Source organism: Triticum urartu, chromosome 6A, assembly GCF_056163025.1.
Source record: "Triticum urartu cultivar PI428250 chromosome 6A, HENAU_Tu73, whole genome shotgun sequence".
In the NCBI taxonomy this organism is placed as follows: domain Eukaryota; kingdom Viridiplantae; phylum Streptophyta; class Magnoliopsida; order Poales; family Poaceae; genus Triticum; species Triticum urartu.
The window spans coordinates 273,894,496-273,917,450 of NC_141878.1; the positions used below are offsets into that span (position 1 = coordinate 273,894,496).

A 22,955-nucleotide genomic window follows, 5' to 3' on the forward strand; every position below is an offset into this window, starting at 1 on the left:
AACATGGCAACTTTCAACCCCAAAAAATCATCAAAGCATATCGATATGAAATCTAGTTTCAAAGATCTGTCGCGACGAATTTAATGTTAAAAATGGTTTTTCAATCGGACTTTTCATTTAAAAGATAAAAAAATAAAAACCCAAAAGATTCCCATTGATATCATTAGTTTTGTCATTCCAAAAGATTTTTACTGACACCATCAGTTTCGGTCATTTATACATGCATGCGGTGACATGACATAATGTATACTAACGGGGCGGGCGTTTGGTCCGGGGGTCCTCGTGCCACATGTGTGGCAGATATCAGCATCCCAAAAATAAAGCCTCCAGATTCCTTTCAAAAGCAAAAACAGAAAATCTAGGCCTGCCGGTGAGCTACACGGAATCTTCTAGTGCCTCGCTTGCAAGCAATATCAAACGAGACAACACCACCTAATGAAAGAGAATTGGTGTTAGCTCCACGCCACAGCTTGTGCTGAAACAATGGATTCCGTAATCATGTGATCCGTATGATTAGGTGCTCAAAATAGGTGTCAGCGGCTCCAGGACACCGCTGCCACCATTGAGAACTATAACTTTGCCTTCTGAATCAACATCTACAATAGCGGAATCACCTTCTTTGACCTCGCCAGCCAGCATCTTTTCTGCCAGGCTGTCTTCCAACAGCCTCATGATAGCGCGCCGCAGTGGCCTGGCACCGTAGCTTGGGTTGTAGCCGTCATCCACCACCCTATCTCTGAATCTTTCAGTCACTTGAAGGTCGATTTCCTTTACCTTCAGCCTGTCAAACACTTCTTTCAGCATAATGTCTGCAATTTCCTTCACCTCCAGCTTTGTCAGCTGGCGGAAAACAATCATCTCATCCAATCTGTTCAAGAACTCAGGCCGGAAGTACTGCTTTAGCTCCTCAGTCACCAGGCTCTTAATCCTGTTGTAGCTGGTGTCCTTCTCATCATAGTCAAGGTCAAATCCGATCTTGCGGCCTCCCTTCTCAATGACACTGCTTCCAACATTAGATGTCATGATCAACAGCGTATTCTTGAAATCAACAGTCCGCCCCTTGCTGTCAGTCAATCTTCCATCTTCCAGTATTTGAAGCATCATGTTGAAGACGTCTGGATGTGCCTTTTCGATCTCATCAAAGAGAACTACTGTGTAAGGGCGACGACGAACTGCTTCAGTTAATTGACCACCCTCAGTATAGCCAACATATCCGGGTGGCGACCCAATTAGTTTCGAAACAGTATGTCTCTCCATGAACTCACTCATATCAAGCCTGATCATGGCTTCCTCAGAGCCAAAGTAGTACGATGCCAAAGCTTTAGCAAGTTCTGATTTACCAACACCGGTTGGTCCAGAGAATATAAAACTAGCAATAGGTCTGTTTGGGTTCTTGAGGCCAACACGGGCTCGACGGATTGCACGGCTAATAGCTTTCACAGCCTCGTCCTGGCCAATGATACGTTGATGCAGTGTTGCCTCCATCTTCAGGAGACGGTCAGATTCATCAGCGGAAACCTTCTCGACAGGTATTCCAGTCCAAGAGGAGACAATATGCTGGATATCTGCCTCCGTGACCAAAGGACCAACTTCACCAGACTCGCTCTCTGCCTTAACCATTTCCTTGCTCTTGTCAATGATGGCCGTAATCTGTGCCTTCAGTTCCATTTCTCTGTCTCTTAGTTCCCCAGCCTGTCAAACAATAAGTTGGTAGGGAAAGATCAAAGGCAATACCAGGGAGTGGTACACTTCAGTGCTGCAATAGCAGAGGAAAAAAATATGACCAATCTGGGAGGGTTTCCATGCACAATATTACTACTCTCATTCCAAAATAAATGATCTTCACTTTGCACAACCACCAACATGCAACTTTGACTCTTTTTGTATATGAATATGTCGATAAACATTAAGAAATTATATTGTGAAACTATTTTGCAGGAAATCTAACGATACAAATTGCACCTAAGCAACCTCAATAGATTTTATTAGTTGTTTAAGAATAGACTGATAGAGAAAATTTTGACTGCACACTTTCAAAAGCCTCGTGGATGGGCTCTTGGCCAGCACAATGGTGTCTCCCCACCGGCACAAGTTTCGAACCCTGTGGATGAGATTTAACCACATTGGTTAATTTCATGAGAACATGTATCTCAAACCTTCTCTTAATTAGCGCATCTCCAACTAGACCCCCTATTCCGCCCCATTTGTCCCGGGGGACAGCCCAAACACTGCCCGGATAGAAAAATGCAACCCTGCCGGAGCCCCCATACCCAGCCCATATGTTTGGGCTGTTCGGCACACCTCAAACCGCCTAGACGCGTCCGCCACGTCAGACCCGACAGGGCGGACCCACCCCAAATCACCCAAATTGACCGCCCTCTCCCTTGCGTCAGCCCTCCCTTTCCTGCATCTGCACCGTCGTCCTCTCCGATCTTGTTCCACGTCCGCGCCACCGACCTCCTCCGTCCTAGTCGCCCAACGCCCGCTCCACCGTCCGCCCGCTGACATGGACGATGGGATGACCGAGTCTGTGGAGGTCCCGACCATTGGAAATAAAGCAAAGACCATCACCCGCAAGGACCAGCCTATCCGGCAGTGGGCCTGCAAGAAGGCCGAGAAGCAGGCTGCAGCGGAGGATGTCCTCGACTTAGAGTTCATCGCATCACGTCCGTCTGCCACGCCCATGCCCTCGGGCACTCCCGCGTCGTACGGTATTCTGGCTCCGCAATGGGCGGGCATCCCGGATGACTTCACGCGACAGAACCCGACTTACGAGTTGGCATGGCACATGCCCATGGACTATTCAACGATATGTCACAACCAAACCCATAGGTAATTTGTGCACATTTGCATTATTGGACCAATTTTAGGATCGTAGTTTCTTGCGGGGCAGGTTTAGGAGTCTGTGATGGGCGATCAAGAGCGGCCAAAAGATGGGCGATCAAAATTCGCCTTTCTTTTGATATTGGGCAATCATCGGGCACACAAAAAAAGACCAAGACAAGAGAAAATGCATACTTAACCCATGAAGATATCTTGTTGTGTAAAGTTTGGTTGGCCACAAGCATGGATCCTATATGTGGAACTAAGCAAAATGGCTCGAAGTATTGGGGAAAAAAATCACGCACGGTACCATGAACACAAGCACTACATGGAACCGCATCCAATCCATACCGACCACAATAAGAGCTCTCTCCAACATAGACGGACCGCCATCCAAGAGTCTGTGAGCAAGTTTTGCGATGTCTTTGCTCAAGTGGTGAATAGGAACCAAAGTGGCATTGGAGTCAAGGCCATATAAGCTGTGTTTGCCCATTTTTCTTGTTTGCTTCATTTCTTGAATCACTAGAGATACTAAGCTCCTTAGGAACGGGGCTCCCTGGTAAATCGAGGTTGTGGTGGGCATTGCATGGGCCCTTTTGACAGGGGTGATTCAAGTTGGCTGGATGGTTGGGCCTATTCATCGGCAATTTGTGCCTGGCATGTTGCTCCTGCGACCGGTCCAACTGAGAGAAAGAGAAAGTGCATGCACGTCTCCCCTTTCCTCTTCCTCCTCTCGCCCCTTTCCCCTGGTCTTCGCCGCCGCCACCCCACTGCTACACCGCCGCTTCCTCCCCACATCCAGGTCATTTGCCCCCACCTCCATCACTCTCTATCCCATTATGCACATCCTTCTATTGCCATCAGTGACGGCAATCCTGGTGAAGCTGAGCCACAATGCCCTGCTTCTAGAGAGTCCGCCATCAAGGATGGTGTGGACCTTGTCAGGGAGCACCATTGCTCGTGCCTCCTCACGCTCATGCTAATTTTGCGGGCTCCATCAGCCGAAAAGGGAGGAGAAGGAAGAGAGGTACAAGGTTCTTGGATGTGCAAAGGGAGAGGATAGTGTTTGACCAGGAGAGGGTTCAGGGTAGGATGATCATCGAGACAGAGGACGAAGATGGAGAAGACGAAGAAATTGGAGGAAATGAAGCTTGAGAAGGCCAAGGCATGAGACCATTGAGCGTGAGAGAGAAGATAAGGCTCGCAAGGATCAAGGAGGAGTTGAGGATCATGTTAGCCGACTGTAGCCTCATGGATGACCATGCCAAGGAGTGGTTCACCAACCAAAAGAAGGAGATCAACGAGTGCAATAAAGGTGATTGATTCATTCGTGTGTCGCCTATTTATGAATTGTTGGATTTTATTTGTCGTGGATTATTTTGGCTTGGGTTGAATTGCTAAATTCTATGATTGCTGAATTGGTTGTATGTTATATTGATCAAATGATCTATGTGCATGCCTTTGTATGGATTTGAGGTTTTGGATGTGAGGGTGGGGTTGCCCGGGCAGACAAATGGGGGTCTGTCGGCTATATTACAAAAATCCAAGGCGCATAGTCGATCATCCGAGGACCAAGCAATTACATGAGACACGACACTGATATGGCTACATCCCCGAGGCTTGACTATGGGCGCTACTCCCCGTGACACCGTCACAATACCGCACACTGGGCACCCAGGCGCCGGCACACACCGCTAGCTACCTTTGCATGTCTGTGCTATTATGTTGGCATAGGTTACATCGTGTGTCTACCCCCACTATATGAGAGGCCTAGGATACAGGTGTCCTACTAGGACATGACTCCATACCATGTAAACACAATACAACTCAGAGTCCAACTGTAACCTACATTGTACACAATATTTGACACAACTCTAACAAACTCCACCTTGGCGAATATTCTTCACCACCAAGAATTCGTCAATGCGTCAAACTTTCATGTACATTGGACTTGAGCTTATCCCGTGAGTACAGCTGCTACTCCAAAGACCCCATGACTCCACCTGCAACTTGTAGTCCCTTCTTTTCTTGACCATAGTCAACGCTCGAGCGAAATCAAGTTCTACTTTACTCTAGTTTGCGCTCCCAACTTCCAGAGTGTCTGTTCAACACCATAACACACTGATCACTGACCTGCGTGAAAGTGAACAACTCACATATTGGGTGTCACGCATAAGAGTTACCTGAACTCAACATCATCGCTCTTCCTTGACCGCTTGTCTGAAACTTGAAGGAATTTCACAGCTGGTTGTAGTCATCCCGAGTCAAATTCGCAATTGTCTCACCACATGTATGACCACCAGAGCCCTGGCCCGTCTCCATGTCCCATGCATACAGCAAGCCTTGCCGCTATTACCGCGTCGAGCCTCTGCTGTATTGGTCGAGTATCAAGGGTCGCGAACCCACACCACTCAACCCCCACTGCAGAGTACCACCAATCATCATCGACCGATGACGAGTTCCACGCTTCCAACAGACCACTAGGCTCCAGTCCGAACTACGTGCCTCTCGCTTTTTTCCCGGCTGAAATAGGCTTCGATTCTCTGGATCCTTACACCGTAGCCCCTCAATTCAGCTTCACCTTCAACAAGACTCCATGGTAGATGATCACTCCACCCTCACGCCCCCGTCGACTTCAAACTCTCATGTGCACCGTCTTGAATCAACCTCACACCATAGTCTTGTCGAAACAATACAAGCCCTCAAGCCTGTGCCACGTGTTTCCACACCCCAGAAGTCGGTCACCATCGGCATCACGCTCTTATGTCATCGTTGCTGATCCCACTACCATCTTCTGTTCCGACCGACATCCAAGATGATCCGTCAGACTATCAAGCCCGACCTAGCTGAACTTGTCCGGCTGCATGATATGCTCGAGACTCCACAAGCCTTATACGCACATCACCAATCTGCCATTGTCATGGTAAAACCTCGTGTGCAATTAGCAACACTTCCAAATGAAATTTTCACTTTCCTGGTAGTCTCCTCCATGGGTGCACCAAGCCTTTGCCCATACCCCCCAAAGTACTCTTTATTTATTGTGTTGTTGTCCATGCTACGTCAATACCATATATAATGCAGATTTTTTTTGTCCAAACAAATCTCTCGGTCTTGATTCCTTCGGCTCCCTACTCATAGCACAACGCAACAACCAACGAAGGCGCATAGCACCCTTGCACAACGCACGTGCACGCCTGCACACGACAAATCACAAACTGCCAGTGCCATCGTGACCACACAGTTGCTCCACTCGCATGCGACCGCATGCCTCACGCCAGCCCGTGCCTTGGGCCGACCATCTGCCATCAGCCTGCGTTGCTGCTCCTGCCTCGGCCGCTATCGGACCTGCAGCGCGCGCTACACCATGGGCTGGGCCTTCGCGCCTCGCACGCTGTTGCCGCTCCTGGTTTCGGTCGGATCGATCCATCTGATCTGACCACTGCTTGCGCGATACGTCGCATCGCCGCCAAGAACTTCTACCTGCTTCCAATTGCTTCTTCCACTCTCGTCGAGAACCACGCCATAGCCGGCTGCGTCTCAAACTCGATACTTCCTCTTAGATCAACAATCCGCAGACTCCGCGCAACCTTGCTCTGATACCACTTGTTAGAATAAATCCAAGGCGCATAGTCGATCATCCAAGGACCAAGCAATCACACGAGGCACGACACCGATATGGCTACATCCCCAGGGCTTGACTATATATGAGAGGCCTAGGATACAAGTGTCCTACTAGGGCACGACTCCATTCCCTGTAAACACAATACAACTTAAGAGTCCAACTGTAACCTACATTGTACACAATATTCGACACAAATCTAACAGGCTCCTGCCCGCAGACGCGTCCACGAACATATAGGGGATCAAATTAGGCAGAGTGTGGTTAGAGTGCTCTTAGAAGTCATAGGGGCTCCTCCCCCTCGTGGTCTCATTCTAAAAGCATCAACTGCTTGAAATAGAGGTATAGTAACTCGAGTTGTCAATTGGTGAGACAATGTGTGTGGATATGATCTACACACGTAAGCACAAGATTCCGATGTATGCATGCTTCATGCATAAACCCATCTAAGATCCCACCTGATAGTGAGCTTAAGTCGGATGGGTGCATGTATTATTTAAATTTTGATATTGAGGATCGTCCAGTTGAAATGGAGGCAGATGATGGTGAGCCTGATGGCTTACCTTTGGATCCTAGGAAGGACAATGATCAGCACAACATTGATAATGCTGGGAAGGATGGCAATTTTGGTGCCAAGGGCCCTCCTGGTATACTCCTGGCCTTTTTTCCATGCACTCGATGTATTCGGCATTAATGGATATACAGGCCAGGTTTAGGTCTAGAAGTTTATGGCGTCTTAAATTACCGTTGAAGATAAAAGTATTACTTTGGTTTCTCTGCCAAGAAATTATACTAAGGATAATATAGTCAAACAGATGTGGCAAGGGGATACTCGTTATAGCTTCTGTTATGAACAAGAAACCATTCAACGTCTCTTTTTCTATTGTTGTTTGGCACGTATCGCATGGCATGCTTTGTTTTTTAGCCTTTAATATCACCCCACCCCATAGTATTTTGCATATTTTTGGGGGTTGATAAATCTTTAAGATCTCTTATTCTAGTTGAGGCAGCAGCAGTGTTTTGGCCCATCTGGCTATGCAGAAATGATGTCGTCTTCTACAAGAAAAAAGTGCATTCCTTCATGCAGGTGCTACTCTCATGTACCAGTTGGCTGCGGTTATCAGCGTTATTACAGAAGGCATAACACAAGGTGCTGATGGAGCTTGGTGCAAAGAAGCTTGAGTAGATACTGTTAGAGTTATAATATAAGTCATGTACCCCTTTGTATTTATCCCGTTGTATAAGGGGTTTCCTGCATATGTTCCACACCTGTACATGTATATATATATCGGCCTATGGCCTCATTGGAATACAAGTTGCTTATTCCTAACATGGTATTAGAGCTAGGTCAATTTTTTTTTGCACGCTGCAACTCGTGCTATTGATCTCTTCTGGCTTATCTCGTTCCCGATCGAAGCTCCTCTCGATCTCCCGGAGTCTCCCGATCGGATCGATCTCGTCCGGCTCCTCGATCTCCCGATCGGATCGCTCCCCAGCCGGCCCGATCGTCCTCGTCCTGCTCCTCGATCTCCAGTCGGTCCTCATCCCGCTCCTCGTTCTCCCGATCGGATCGATCTCCAGCCGGCCTCACTCCCCAGCCGGCCCGACCGTCCTCGTCTCGCTCGCAGTGGCAGGATCGATCCCAGCCGGCCCCAATCGACGCAGGCCCAATCGACACAGATCCCAGCCGGCCTGATCTCCTGCTCCCGGCCCCAATCAACGCAGCTCCCGCCGGCCCTTGCCCCTGCGGTTCTTCAGCCGCCGACTGCCAGCTGCCCCTTGATCGATCACTGCTAAAAAAAAATGTCTGCTGCATCGGGCTATGTTGCTGTCCCTCGCTGTCCGGTGATCTTTTATGGTACTAACTACATCGAGTTTACTGGCTTCATGCGCATTCACATGCGTGGCATCCGTCTTTGGGGTGTTCTTTCTGGCGAGGTCTGCTGTCCGCCACGTCCAGTTCCTCCGGTGGCCCCTACTCCGCCAACTCCATCGGTTCTTCCTACGGATGCTAATCAGGCCGCCAAGGATGCAGCTAAGGTTGCTGATGAGGCTGCTGATCGTGCTTATGATGAGAGGGTTTTGGCTTATGAGGAGGCTCTTCAGACGTATCATGGTGCTCTGTCTGTTTACACCCAGTGGCTTGATGATGATGCTCGTGCTGCAGCTGTTCTCACTGCTAGTGTTCTGCCTCAGTTTGCTTCTGAATTTCTGGGTCTTTCTACTGTCTTTGAGATGTGGACCTGTCTTCGTGAGCGCTATCAGCCCTCTGGTGATGCCTTATACCTCTCTGTGATCCGTCAGGAGCATGCTCTTCAGCAGGGTGACTCTACTGTTGATGACTTCTATGCACAGAGTTCTGCTATCTGGCGCCAGCTTGATTCTCTTCATAGTGCTGGGTGTCGTACCTGCCCCTGTTGCCAGGCTGTCCAAGCCAATTTGGAGTTTCATCGCGTCTATGAGTTCTTGTCTCGGCTCCGTAAGGAGTTTGAGCCCCGGCGTGCTCAGTTGTTTGCTCGTGGCCGTATTTCTCTCATGGAGGCGCTTTCTGAGATTCGTGCTGAGGAGACTCGCTTACGTGGTGCTGGTTTGCTGGAGGTTCCCTCTGTGCTCGCTACTCGTGCTCCTACGCCACTTGCTCCACCGACCCCTTCTCGCTCGAGTGCTCCGCCGCTCTTGCCCACTCCTTCTGGAGGCTCAGGTCGCCCCCGTCCACATTGCGCCTATTGCAACAATGATGGTCATCTTGAGTCTCAGTGCTACACGAAGAAGAAACACCTGCGCAAGGCTCGATCATCATCTTCCGGGACTTCGTCATCTACCTCGACAGCTTCAGCCATTGCTTTGACTGAGCAGGATATTCTGAGACTTAAGCGTCTGCTCGCGGCTTCAGGTTCTTCCTCGACGGGTACTGCCGGTTCTGTGACTGATGCTTCCCGCACTGAGCAATCACCTTCTACACAGTCAGGTACATCCCCCTGGGTTCTGGACTCTGGAGCTTCTTTTCATATGTCTTCTCATTCTTCCACTTTGTCCTCTCTTCGATCACTGGATTCTCCTATTTATGTCTTCACTGCTGATGGTACTCCACTTTCTGTTGCTAGTAGAGGCAATCTTACTACTCCTTATTCTGTTCCTGATGTTGCTCATGTTCCTCGACTTACCATGAATTTGTTTTCTGCTGGTCAACTTACGGATTCTGGTTGTCGCGTCATCCTTGACGTTGACTCTTGTTCTGTCCAGGACCGTCACACGCACACTCTGGTTGGGGCTGGCCCTCGCCGCCGTGATTCTCAGGGTCTTTGGGAGTTGGACTGGCTTCATGTTCCTTCTGCTGCCACCACCATCGCCAGTTCTTCCGCTTCTGTCGCCTCCGTCACTGGTTCCTTCCAGCAGTGGCATCATCGACTTGGTCATCTGTGTGGTTCTCGGTTGTCTTCTTTAGTTCGTCGAGGCCTTCTGGGGTCTGTCTCAGGAGATGTCTCTTTAGAGTGTCAGGGTTGTCATCTTGGCAAGCAGATTCAGTTACCATATTCACATAGTGAGTCAGTGTCTAAGCGTCCTTTCGATTTAGTCCATTCTGATGTATGGGGTCCGGCCCCTTTCGCTTCGAAAGGTGGTCATAAATACTATATTATTTTCATAGATGATTTCTCTCGTTACACATGGCTTTATTTCATGACTTCTCGTTCTGAGGTGTTGTCTATTTATAAGCGTTTTGCTGCCATGGTTCATACTCAGTTCTCTTCACCCATTCGTGTTTTTCGTGCTGACTCCGCTGGCGAGTATATCTCTAAAATGTTGCGTGGTGTTCTTGCTGAGCACGGGACTCTCTCTCAATTCTCTTGTCCTGGTGCTCATGCTCAGAATGGTGTGGCTGAGCGAAAGCATCGACATCTTCTTGAGACGGCTCGTGCATTGATGATTGCTGCCTCTCTCCCGCCTCATTTTTGGGCTGAGGCCGTCTCCACATCCACCTATCTTATCAATATACAGCCTTCCGCTGCTCTACAGGGTGGTGTTCCTTTCGAGCAACTTTTTGATCGTTCTCCCGATTATTCGATGCTTCGCTCGTTTGGTTGTGTTTGCTATGTTCTTCTTGCCCCTCGCGAACGCACCAAACTGACCGCTCAGTCTGTTGAATGTGTCTTCTTAGGCTACAGTGATGAGCATAAGGGCTATCGTTGTTGGGATCCTATTGGTCGTCGGATGCGTATCTCTCGAGATGTGACTTTTGAAGAGTCTCGTCCCTTTCTACCCACGCCCATCTTCCTCGACTTTTTCAGTGCAGGATATCTCTTTCCTCACTTTTCCTGACTCACCTATCACTCCCGCCGAGACTGTACCTCTCCGTTCCACTTCCTCTCCTTCTCCACATCTAGTTGATTTGCAGCCACCATCATCCCCGGTCTCCTCGCCTCGCATGTCACCGGGTTCTCCACCTTCATCTCCGGTGACTTCCTCCCCTGTCTCCTCTCCCAGCCTGTCACCGGATTCTACACCTTCATCTCCGGTGACTTCTTCGTCGTCACCCCCTGATTCCACCTTGCCGATTCCTCCTATTATTCCATCTTTTCCTCAGCATTACACTCGTCGTCCACGACCAGTTGATGCCTCTGTGGATGGGTCGCCATCTTCCTCTCAGCCTACTTATGGCTTGCGTTCTCGTCCTCGTCCGCCTGTTGATCGCTTTGGATTTCCCACCGCTGGTGCTGCTGTTCTTGAGCCGACTTCTTACCGTCAGGCTGTTGTTCATCCTGAATGGCAGTTTGCGATGGCAGAGGAGATTGCTGCTCTTGAACGCACTGGTACCTGGGATCTTGTTTCTCTTCCTCCCGGAGTCCGTCCGATCACTTGTAAGTGGGTCTACAAGGTTAAGACTCGCTCCGATGGTTCTCTTGAGCGTCACAAAGCTCGTCTTGTGGCTCGTGGTTTTCAGCAGGAGCATGGTCGTGACGAGACTTTTGCTCCTGTGGCTCATATGACCACTGTTCGTACACTTCTTGCCGTTGCCTCTGCACGCCACTGGTCTATATCTCAGCTTGATGTTAAGAATGCCTTTCTTAATGGTGAGCTGCGTGAGGAGGTGTACATGCAGCCACCACCTGGGTATTCTGTTCCTGATGGCATGGTATGTCGTCTTCGTCGCTCTCTCTATGGCCTTAAGCAAGCCCCCCACGCCTGATTTGAGCGCTTTGCCTCTGTGATCACTGCTGCTGGTTTTTTAGCCAGTGCTCATGATCCAGCATTGTTTATTCACCTTTCTCCTCGTGGACGGACTCTTCTTCTTCTTTATGTTGATGACATGATCATCACGGGGAATGACCCCGAGTATATTGCCTTTGTAAAGGCCCGTCTTAGTGAGCAGTTTCTTATGTCTGATCTTGGACCTCTTCGCTACTTTCTTGGGATTGAAGTCTCTTCTACCTCTGATGGCTTTTTTATCTCCCAGGAAAAGTATATCCAGGATCTTCTTGCTCGTGCTGCTCTTACTGACGAGCGTGTTGTTGAGACTCCTATGGAGCTCAATGTTCACCTCCGTGCTACTGATGGTGATCCTCTCCCTGATCCGACGCGTTATCATCATCTTGTTGGCAGTCTTGTCTATCTAGCTGTCACTCGTCCGGACATCTCTTATCCGGTTCATATTTTGAGTCAGTTTGTCTCTGCCCCCACCTCGGTTCACTATAGTCATCTCCTTCGTGCTCTTCGATATCTTCGAGGCACGATCTCTCACTGTCTATTCTTTCCTCGCTCCAGTTCTTTACAGCTCCAGGCCTATTCGGATGCTACGTGGGCTAGTGATCCTTCCGATCGCCGTTCACTTTCTGCTTACTGTGTTTTTCTTGGTGGTTCTCTCATTGCCTGGAAGACGAAGAAACAGCTTGCAGTTTCCCGTTCGAGTGCCGAGGCTGAGTTGCGAGCAATGACTCTTTTGACGGCAGAGGTGACTTGGTTACGATGGTTACTTCAGGATTTTGGTGTTTCTGTCACTACACCGACTCTGCTTTTATCTGACAGTACAAGTGCTATCAGCATTGCACGCGATCCTGTGAAGCATGAGCTCACCAAGCATATTGGTGTTGATGTGTTCTATGTGCGCGCTGCTGTGCAGGATCAGGTTATTGCTCTTCAGTATGTGCCTTCCGCGTTACAGTTGGCGGATTTCCTGACGAAGGCTCAGACTAGAGCACAACATGGCTTTTATCTCTCCAAACTCAGTGTTGTTCATCCACCATGAGTTTGAGGGGGGGTGTTAGAGTTATAATATAAGTCATGTACCCCTTTGTATTTATCCCGTTGTATAAGGGGTTTCCTGCATATGTTCCACACCTGTACATGTATATATATATCGGCCTATGGCCTCATTGGAATACAAGTTGCTTATTCCTAACAGATACCAGGGCATTTATGTCCTGGTTTGGATACCATGCCACTGATAGGCCTCTTCATGTTTAGGATAGTTTTGATTGGTATGAGGTGTAGTTATTCCATGTTTTTGATTTTGCCCTCCTTTTGGCGAGATCAAGTTTTTTATTTCTGATAAACATTGTACTAATAAGGTTGGCTATATGCATCTAAGGATGCAGTGGCCAGGGGCAATAAAAGCTTCAAAAAAAATTCTAAAAAAAAGTAACACGAGTTGCTACTAATACATGCATTCTTTAAAAGACAGCACATTAGCTCAGAGCACATTTGCAAGAAAGGTACCTTCTCAAAATCTTGGCCACGTACTGCCTCGTTCTTATCCTTGGTAACCTGGCGGAGTTCTTTGTCCAATTCTTTGGCTTCATCAGGGAGCTGCGACACATTTTCATACTTAGATAAAAAAGCATCACCGTATGTAAACTGGGTAACAATAAGCTGTGTACTGATACCTGAGCATGCCTCAATCTGACGCGTGATCCAGCTTCATCAATCAGGTCGATAGCTTTGTCAGGCAGGAAACGATCACTGTATGACAATAATAAAACTTTACACACTTATCAAAAATTAGAATGTTTGTAGCTACTGTGTAGAGCTCTAGTTCTACCCAAAGACAACATATATCTAAGTTTGTAACAACGAAACTACAAATCTCATCGTAATCACTAGGCTGAACCTAATATCGGCCTCAATATCCACCTCGCACTAACATTATTTCTTTTCTGCATCGGGAATTAACTAGATGACATGGAGAAGCCAGCACACATAAATGAACATCTGCAGTGCCTAAGTTAGTTTGTCGCTTATTATTAAGATTAATATTTTCAATTCTATCTAGCAACTGCTCATGGATATCAGAACAACTAAGAAATAGCACAATAATTAACAAATTAAATGAGTTGGTTGATGTTTGGTTAGGTGCTGACTGCAATACACCTTTCTCCACAATTATGATACACAACATTGTTCTACTGACTTCCATTCTCTGAACTTCTTAATTTTCACCATCTTAAGTTATGGATAAACTAACAGAACAAGCCTGGCTTTAAAATTTGTAGAAATTAACACTGAAAAAATTACTAAGACATCTTGTGATTGGCCAAAAAATTGGTGTAGAATTAAATTTTTCTAAATGTTCAGGAACCATTGACGTTAAACAGAACATGTGCAACTTCAAATCAAGCTACCGCAAGACTGGACAAACTTCAACTCTGCAAACATTTTAAGAACTCATAGGACAAACCAGATCTTATACTAGTGCAAACCTGATATACTGGTATGACAATTTCGCAGCAGCAACAAGAGCATCATCTGTATATTGCAGCTTATGGTGAAGCTCATATCTCTCACGAAGACCTCTCAAAATTTGTATCGTTTCATCAACAGTCGGTTCTGGAACCTTGACTGGCTGAAATCTTCTCTCCAGTGCCGGATCTTTCTCAATATGCTTTCTGTACTCGTCCAGCGTTGTGGCACCAATACACTGACGAAAGAAAATATCAAGTCATCAACCATATGGAAAACATAGATATGTGAAGTGTTGAACTGGTATGGGCCTTGTGGCCCAATCCACTCTGGTCCAGAAGGACTAAGCCATGTAGGGGGAAGGCTGACCTAGATAAGGAGGAGCCAGATGCTGTCTGCTATGGTGCGCGGCTACAGACACGAGTGAGGCACTTCTCGCGACTCAACATGGTATCAGACCTAGGCAGCGGGGCCCGATGGGAGTGCGGCAACGGCGGGGCTCATCTCGGCGAGGACTCCTTCTCCCCATTATTCCCTCCTTTCTCCCTCTCAAGGCTGTGCGGCAGCTCGCCTCTCGCAGTTGGAGTGCGCCCGCGGCTGTGTGCGAGCGAGGGAGGCAAGGAGGCGGCGTGCTGAGCTGCATGGGTGAGCACGCGGGGGTGGCTGGTGTCGCGCTGCTGGAGCTGCTGCTGTTGTTGCTGTGTGCAGCTGCTAGCCAGGGGGAGGGGACCGTGCAGCTGGAGTGCTATGCTGCTTCGTGCTGTTGGAGGCTGTTTGCAGAGGAGAAGAAGGCCGTGGAGGCTGCTTGTTCCTGCTGCTGTTTGCAGAGAAGGCTGCGACTGGGCTGCTCTGCTGCTGCTACTGAGTGTTTGGTGCGGAGCACCCCATGGACTCTACACCAACACCGCAAGCGCGAAGTGAACCGATGACTAGAGCATGCGCACGTGCTATTGAAAACAAGGTTAACTCCTCTTGAAACTACCCTTCATTTCGTATGAGACATGCCTACTACCTCAAGCGGAGACCCTATGCATACTCAGGTACCAAGGAAGCAACCAAAGCCATTGCGGAAAAGGAGCACCGAGAAGAAGAGAAGGAGAAGGATCCTTAAGAACCCAGTACTACCGGGCACCACCCTGGTACTACCGGCCCCATGGTACTTCCAGGCCTACTACTGGCCTCGACGACCCCTGCGGTGCCAAGCTACTGTTTTGGGCCGGCACTTCACCGGCACCAGCCCGGAACTACCGGCTCCGACACCAGAACTACAGGCCTGGACGGCACCAGTGCCCAGGTGCCAGTACTTCCGGCCCTACTCTGGCCGTGCAAACTTCAGGCCACACAGAACTACCGACCATGACCCCAGAACTACCGGCCACCAAACCGGTACTACTGGCCTGCCTGCGCGCAGTGAGTTGGGCCACGGCCTATGTACCCCTCTCTACCTCCCTAGACTATATATTCCATGCCTAGATTTCGAATTAGAGTTAGCAAAGTATATTAGACAAAACAAAGATGGCCCTGCTCATCTACCTCTCCAATTGGAGAAGAATCCCAAGGGATTATCAACACCGCCCTTGTGGGGAAGATCCATCTTGGATTCAAGCCCCCATCTCCCTAGTGGATTGAGAAGAACCTACCCTTGTTACCTTCCCTTTGTTGTGATTGGATCTTGAAACTTGTGTGGTTTGCTTTGAGAGTCGATGTATGATTTGGATCTTGCCTTGGTGTTTATCCTTGTGTTCCTTAAGTTCTTCTCTTCCACGTCCAAATTGTGTAAGATTGGGCCACCTAGGGCTTTCCCCTACATCAGTGTTGCTGTTGTTGATCCTCCCAAGTGACGATGGGTGAACCAAAAGGCCTTACTGAGATTCTCGAGCAATTCTCTCGGTTCCTCGCGGGCTCGAACTCTAGGGCCATCCTTACTTGACAGGAAGTGGCTCAGAAGATCGAGCTGTCGCCCACTGACATCAAGCCAGAGGGTGCTACCAACTGGTCTTCGCGAGGCAATGCTGGTTGTGGAGCAGAAAGACCTTGATGAATATTTGTTGGGCACTGTTGAAGAACCAGGAGACAAGACTAATGTGGAGGGAAAGAAGTGGAAGACCATCAACTCTTTTCTTATTGGGTGGTTGTTGAACTCAGTGGTGCCCTCCATTGGACGCTATGTGGAGGGACTATCCACATCTGTTGAGATACGGAAGATTCTGTCCACCCAGTACTCTGGCAAGGGCAATGTCATGCTCATTGCTCAGGCTGAGAGGAAGATTAGTCGGATGCGCCAAGGTGACATGTTAGTGATGGCATATGTGGCAGAGTTGCAGGCTTTGTGGGCAGACCAGGATAACTGTGATCCTCTGGAACTCTATGATGCGGCTACAATCGAGTCAGGGCACAAGTGGATGGCACGCAGGCGTGTGCTGAAACTTTTGGATGGCCTCAAAGGTTGTTTGGCAGGAAAGCATACCTACTATACCAAACTCTCCTGTGCCTACTATTGATGAGGCTATTGCAGCGATGACTCAAGAAGAGGTGCGGCTTTCTCTTGAACAAGCAGACGTGAAGGTTGTGCCTACTTCGATGTTTGTAGTCACTGAGCGCATGGAGTGGAGAGATCCCAGGGGCTGAGATACTTGAAGGGCACACCGGGTAAAGGGTTGTGGTTTGCGAAGAGTGAACATCTTGAGGTGGATGGCTATAGTGACTCTGATTGGGCTTAATTGTCAAGATGATAGAAGATCAACTTCTGGCTACTGTGGGTTTATGGGAGGAAACAGACTGTTGTGTCTAGATCAACAGCAGAAGCTGAGTATAGAGCCTTATCTCAAGGGTTGAGTGAGATGCTCTGGGTGAAGCACCTACTGGGCAAGTTGAAACTTCTGAGGACGGGACCATTGAGGGTGTGGTGTGACAATCAGTCAGCTATACGCATTGCTGTTCAACATGATAGGACAAAACATGTGAAAATTGATCACTTCTTCATTAAGGAGAAACTTGATGTTGGGATCATCAGCCTTACTCATGTCAGCTCTGGGCAGCAGTTTGCAGATTGCTTGAAGGGACCGGGAACAAAGGACCGTAACTTGGCATGTGACAAGATGGGGATGATAGATGTCTACCACCCATCTTGAAGGGGAGCGTTGAGCCAGTATGAGCCTTGGCCTGGCCCAGCTCCACTCTGGTCCATACGGCCCAAGCCCATATGGGGGGAGGCTGATAAGGAAGAGCCAGACGCTGTCTGGTCTGGTGCGCCGTTACGCACACGAGAGAGGTACTTCTCGCGACTCAACATGAAGCAATTATATCTATCGTGGTTGACTGTCAACTTAAATACAAGTTGCATAAATATATCAAGTCACCTACTGGACACGGGTTTTCACGACATCTAATGCACAGAACCAAAAGAAGGGAGCAAGATAAACAGAAACGGCTTACAACTTTTTCTTGTCATTACCTGCAATTCACCTCTTGCAAGAGCAGGTTTCAAGATGTTGGCTGCATCGATTGCACCCTCAGCTGCACCAGCTCCAATCAAAGTGTGCACTTCATCAATGAAGAGAATGATATCATCACTTTGCTTAATTTCCTCCATAAGCTTCTTCAGCCTTTCTTCAAACTCTCCACGATACTTGGTGCCAGCAACAAGCAGCCCCATGTCAAGTGTAATAACCTAGGTAGTCAAAACAACACAAAATAATTAATATCTTGGAAGAGCACTAAAGATATACTATATGGAAACATATGTTTTTAATGCATCATCCACTAGCAATGTTGGCCTCGAGAATACCTGTCAGGTAAGGAGCATGATGCTTTTTGGGCAGAAAACTTAAATCCAACAACGGGCCAGCTTATGTAGACAGCAGAAGAAAAATACGCAACTAAGAGTTTTACACTAACCTTTTTTCCTTCAATTGTTTCTGGAACATCCCCGTTGGTAATACGCTGTGCAAGTCCCTCTGCAATAGCAGTCTTGCCAACACCTGGCTCTCCAATTAGGCAAGGGTTGTTCTTTGTTCGCCTGCCTAATATTTGGGTGACACGCTCAATTTGGTCCTGCCTGCCAACAACTGGATCTAGTTTACCCTGCAAAACATAACAGATTCACATCCAATGTAATGCAGCAAAGAAGCGCAGCAATGGGAAATGAAATTACCTCTTCAGCTAGCTTCGTCAAATTAGTACCATATTCTTCAAGTGTGGGCATTTTTTGACCACTGCTTCCACCACCAACACCAGCACCAACAGCTTCTGTGCTTTCACCAACCATTCTTATGACCTGCATAGCAAGTCATTTATTATGTCTTATATAGTGCAACTTGAAAAATGTGAACTGTAAGGCAAAGGTAAGAATATTGTCTGTGTACGGAAACATGTGAACTGAAAGGCGAAGAAAGAGGATTGCCTGTGTGCGGATGTTGTTTGGATCAGCGCCGAGACTTTCTAGCACTCGGGCAGCCACACCTTCACCTTCACGAAGCAAGCCCAGCAGCAAGTGTTCAGATCCTATGTAATTATGACCTGACCATTGAAGTACCATGGGTAGGTTAACTATCAAATCTACACTGAGAACAGATACATAAGGGACAGATTGTCAATATATGGGCATATGCATTCAGCCCATTACTTCCGTAGGCCCAAAAGCCCATTAAATACACGTACGCCCTTCCATCATGACCTTAAATTATACCATGAGCAACTTTTTCGAGTACAAACTGTATAATTTTTGTGGCACATAATCTACATTCATTGGTCAGACTGATGGTCAAAAATTAACACTGACATACATGGGCGCCATGTAAATTAGGACAGAGGGAGCAGCATGACCTTAAATTGTCTGCATAAAGCATGAGAAATAATATGAGCTGAAGTTGATGGGTCTTAAAATGTCAATACCAAGTTGACGAGCTTCTTCAAGCGACAGCTCCAACACACGCTTTGCACGGGGTGTGAAAGGAATCTCAACGGCCACAAAACCACTGCCTCGCCCAATGATCTTCTCAACTTCTACACGAGCATCCTTAAGATTGATGCCCATTGACTTAAGAACCTTAGCTGCAATACCTGTACCCTCCCCAATAAGGCCAAGCAGGATCTGCTCTGTCCCAACAAAATTGTGGCCTAGACGTCTCGCTTCCTCTTGAGCAAGCATAATCACCTTGATTGCTTTCTCTGTGAAGCGCTCAAACATGGCACGGACAACCATTCTAGACCCCTTCCCTCTTGGACGTGCAAGCTGACTTGCCACAATAGAGCCGAAATCATGCCTGACCACAGATTTCGTATCAAGAAAGTTTGCCCTCCTCAGTCCTTGAAAACCTCCAAGGGTAATGGTTTGTGTCTCCATACTACGGAACGATGTCGCCCTGGCACGCCCACGGACCTGAGCGCAGCTGTTATATACAGTAGGAACAATTGCTGACTGGACCAGAGCCCCCTCCATGCCTGTATGTCTAAAGGAAACTTGAAGCTACCCTTCTACCAAGACCTGAAAATGTACTGCTGAAAATGGTGAGCATAGACAAAATGCCATGATGGTCGTCGGTGCAGCTAAGACAGACACTTTATTTATTGGATAACAGCAAGTAAACGGCACCCCGCAAGGCAAGAAGGTCTGATACGTATCCCAAGCCACTCTAAAGCAAGCCGAAACTGAATCAGCAGCAGAATTGCATATATATAGAAGAAAAACATCGCAGTTTCTCCCACGGATATCAATGAAATTTAGTTTTATACAAGCACTAGGGATAATGATGCACTTCAAATCCACTGACAAAATCGTTCCCAAACCCTAATACCGAAGACTAGCACAGCACAGCCAAGGTGCCCAATAGCCAATCCAATCCCAACCTCAAGGGCAATAGGCCGCCCTACCATTACAAGCATAAGCTGGCGAGCTAAATGGAGCTCCTACTAGTACAGAAATGACGAAAATAGTTGGTGCAGAACCAAAATACCAGGAAGGAAATTCGAGGAAAAGAGAGAAAGAAAAACAATAACTCTTATGGGAAACATCGACTGCGAATCGCCAGAGCACGCCAAGGGACAAGATACGGAGAAGCAATGAGTTGAGCGATCTGATACCTTGCGTACGAGGAGGGGCAAACCATGGGAGGGAGGGGGGCGGCTTCGGGAGGAAGAAGAGAAAGGATATGAAGTTTATACACGGGGCGGGGACAAGTATGGATAAGAGGAGTCGGCTGCGTTACGTCACTCGCCGCTGGCATTCCCTTTCCTAGATGCTCCGCGCGAACCCTCTCAGGTTTTTTTTTTTTTGAGACAAGCGAACCCTCTCAGGTACGAGAGCTCCTCGCCAGCGCCTTCAGCCCCCGCTAGCGAACCCAGCGCCCGCTGCGTGCTTGCATGGGCTTGGCCCAGCAACGCGCGCTGGCTCCCGCTCGCTAGCCGCCCACTCGATCGCTCGATCGCTGGTACACACAGCACGCTCGATCGCTTTTTTTTTCTCTTCCCCAGAATTGCTACATTATGTCATGATTTCTCTTAGGAAAAAACCAACAGGTTTTCTACAGTACATACTCTGGTTTTTAGGAAAAAGTTCATTGAATTCGAAAAAAAGTTCACCGAATTTGCAAAAAAGTTCATCAATTTTGGAAAAAAAAATGTTGAATACGAAAAGAAGTTCATCAAATTTGAAAAAAGTTCATCGAATATGAAAAAAGTTCATCGATTTTGAAGAAAAGTTTATCAGATTTGAAAAAGGTTCATCGAATTCGAAAAAAAGTTCATCGGATTCAAAAAAAGTTCATCAATTTTGAAAAAAAAAGTCGAATATGAAAAAAGTTCATCGAATTTGAAAAAAGTTCATCAAATTTAAAAAAATTCATCTAATATGAAAAAAAGGTTCATCGGATTTGAAAAAAGTTCATCGAATTTGGAAAAAAGCTCATTGGATTCAAAAAAAGTTCATCGAAGTTAAAAAAAGTTCGTCAGATTTGAAAAAAAATGTTCATCGATTATGGAAAAAGTTCATTGAATTTGTAAACAAAAAGTTTGTCCATTTTCCGGAAAAAAGTGAAGAAATATTTTTTCTCGAATTTAAACAAAGGAAAAAAGAAAATGCGAAGAAAGAAAGTGTAGAAAAGATGTATATTATCACATCAAGTTTGGTGGCGATGGTTGTTGAGTCGTCTCACGTATTGTTAGGTGGGGGGTTTGATTCTCTATCGAGAGCGGTCTTTTTTGCGCTATAAAAATCTATAGCGAACGTTTGTGATGGGCCGGCCTGTTAGTAGCGAACGAAGGGAGGGAGTGTGCGCCCGATTGTAGAAATAGTTGTATCGGGCGCAGCGGGCGCCGAATAGGAGTTGTTCCTGCAATCGGGCGCACACCCCCGCTTCCTTCCTTCGCTACTAAAGGGCCGGCCCACCTTACCTTTTGTACTATATGCTTTCATAGCCAAAAAGTGCGCTTGAGGTAGAATCGAACCAGCGACCTCCTGCATCAAAGGGGGCCGCGACAACCAAGGCGCCACCGAACCCACTGCGGCAACACACATCGTTTCTTTCCTTCCTTGTGTCTCCTTTCATTTCTCCATTTCCATTTTCCCTTTTTTTTAAACTCGAGAAAATTTCTTTCTTCATGTTTTTTTTTCTGCAAATGGATGAACTTTTTTTCAAATTCGATTAACTCTTTTCATATTCGATGAACTTTTTTCAAATTCGATGAACTTTTTTCATATTCAATGAACTTTTTTCAAATCGATGAACTTTTTTCCAAATTTGATGAATTTTTTTCCATATTAAATGAATTTTTTTCAAATTCGATGAACTTTTTTTCAAATTCGATAAACTTTTTTTTGAATTCAATGAACTTTTTTCAAATTCGATGAACTTTTTTCAAATTTGATGGATTTTTTTTCAAATTTGATGAAACTTTTTTCGAATTCGATGAACTTTTTTTATATTTTGATGGATTCTTTTCAAATTTGATGAACTTTTTCCTAAGAACAAGAGTATGTACTGTAGCAACCCGATTGTTTTTTCCTAAGAAAGTCATGACATAATGTAGCAACTTTTGGGAAAAGAAAAAAACAAGCGAGCGTGCGTGAGCCAGCGATCGAGTGGGCGGCTAGCGAGCGAGCGGCAGCCAACGCGAGCCAGCGCGTTGCTGGGCCAGGCCCATGCAAACGACGCAGTGGGCGTTGGGTTCGCTAGCGGGCGCTGAAGGCGCCAAGGAGGAGCTCTCATAGGATTTGGCCTCAGGTACTTCGTCAGATTTCGTGTAGGCTCAAAAATGTTCGACCATACTGCACCTCAGGGCGAACGCCTCAAATTTATGTGTTTTTATTTTAGAAAAAAGGCTGGCACCCGACTTTAAATTAATGAAGTTCTTAGAGCAACTCCAAAGGGCTGACCCCGTCCGCCTGCATCCGTTTTGGTCGGCGCGGACAAAAGTGGTGGCCCAACGTGCCGACCCAAACCCAAATCACGTACGCGTCGCATACGCACCGACGCATTTGCGGCCCAAATTTGCGCCCCAAATGCGTCGGCGCGGACGTCGAACGGACGCTTCGTGCGCTTTCTCGCTATCCGCCGCGTCCCCACATGGCGACCGTCCAACTACCCACTGCCCTCGCGGTCAGCTTAATTTATGACCACAACTACCCACTGCCCACGCGGTCAGCTTAATTTATGACCACGGGCCCACGCGTCAGTGACGGCGCTCGTCCTTTTTTAAGCCGACCGTGCGGCGGGGCCGTCATCATCCAAACTCGCCGTCCACATCTGCCAACCTTTGCTCCCTCGCCGCCGGCAAACCCTAGCCACCACAACCACAGCGAGATGGGCCTCTTCTCCGGCGCCAGCGGCAACAAGGCCAAGGGCAA

The 22,955-nt window shown here is 47.6% G+C and overlaps 1 protein-coding gene and 2 pseudogenes across 2 annotated transcripts; 2 read left to right on the top strand and 1 right to left on the bottom strand.

The window, feature by feature from the left end:
• Nucleotides 1–125: 125 nt before the first annotated feature.
• LOC125513058 (chaperone protein ClpC1, chloroplastic) lies at nucleotides 126–20,348 on the bottom strand. Of its 2 annotated transcripts, none has more exons than XM_048678105.2 (10): nucleotides 20,195–20,348; nucleotides 19,007–19,598; nucleotides 18,516–18,631; nucleotides 18,267–18,389; nucleotides 18,011–18,196; nucleotides 17,568–17,783; nucleotides 14,134–14,351; nucleotides 13,321–13,396; nucleotides 13,154–13,243; nucleotides 126–1,692 (listed from the first exon to the last, which is right to left on the bottom strand). In XM_048678105.2, exons 2-10 carry the CDS (start codon nucleotides 19,551–19,553, stop codon nucleotides 514–516), a joined length of 2,751 nt encoding a protein of 916 aa, XP_048534062.1. In that variant the 5' UTR covers nucleotides 19,554–19,598; nucleotides 20,195–20,348; the 3' UTR covers nucleotides 126–513. The 2 variants fall into 2 exon arrangements, with proteins under 2 accessions (XP_048534062.1, XP_048534063.1); XM_048678106.2 differs by having other exon boundaries at nucleotides 19,007–19,609; nucleotides 20,195–20,329.
• Nucleotides 8,246–9,388, top strand: LOC147964987 (uncharacterized; annotated as a pseudogene).
• LOC147964988 (uncharacterized) lies at nucleotides 14,358–17,557 on the top strand (annotated as a pseudogene).
• Nucleotides 20,349–22,955: the final 2,607 nt, after the last annotated feature.

Bases quoted from the DNA above. Each gene is read 5' to 3' on its own strand.
- LOC125513058 (XM_048678105.2), bottom strand. From the start codon at position 19,553: ATGGAGGGGGCTCTGGTCCAGTCAGCAATTGTTCCTACTGTATATAAC. The intron at 18,197-18,266 runs GTAATTTCATTT...TATGTTTTGCAG, and splicing joins TGACGAAGCTAGCTGAAGAG to GGTAAACTAGATCCAGTTGT. The intron at 13,397-14,133 runs GTTTGCACTAGT...ATTGTCATACAG, and splicing joins TTGTCATACCAGTATATCAG to TGATCGTTTCCTGCCTGACA.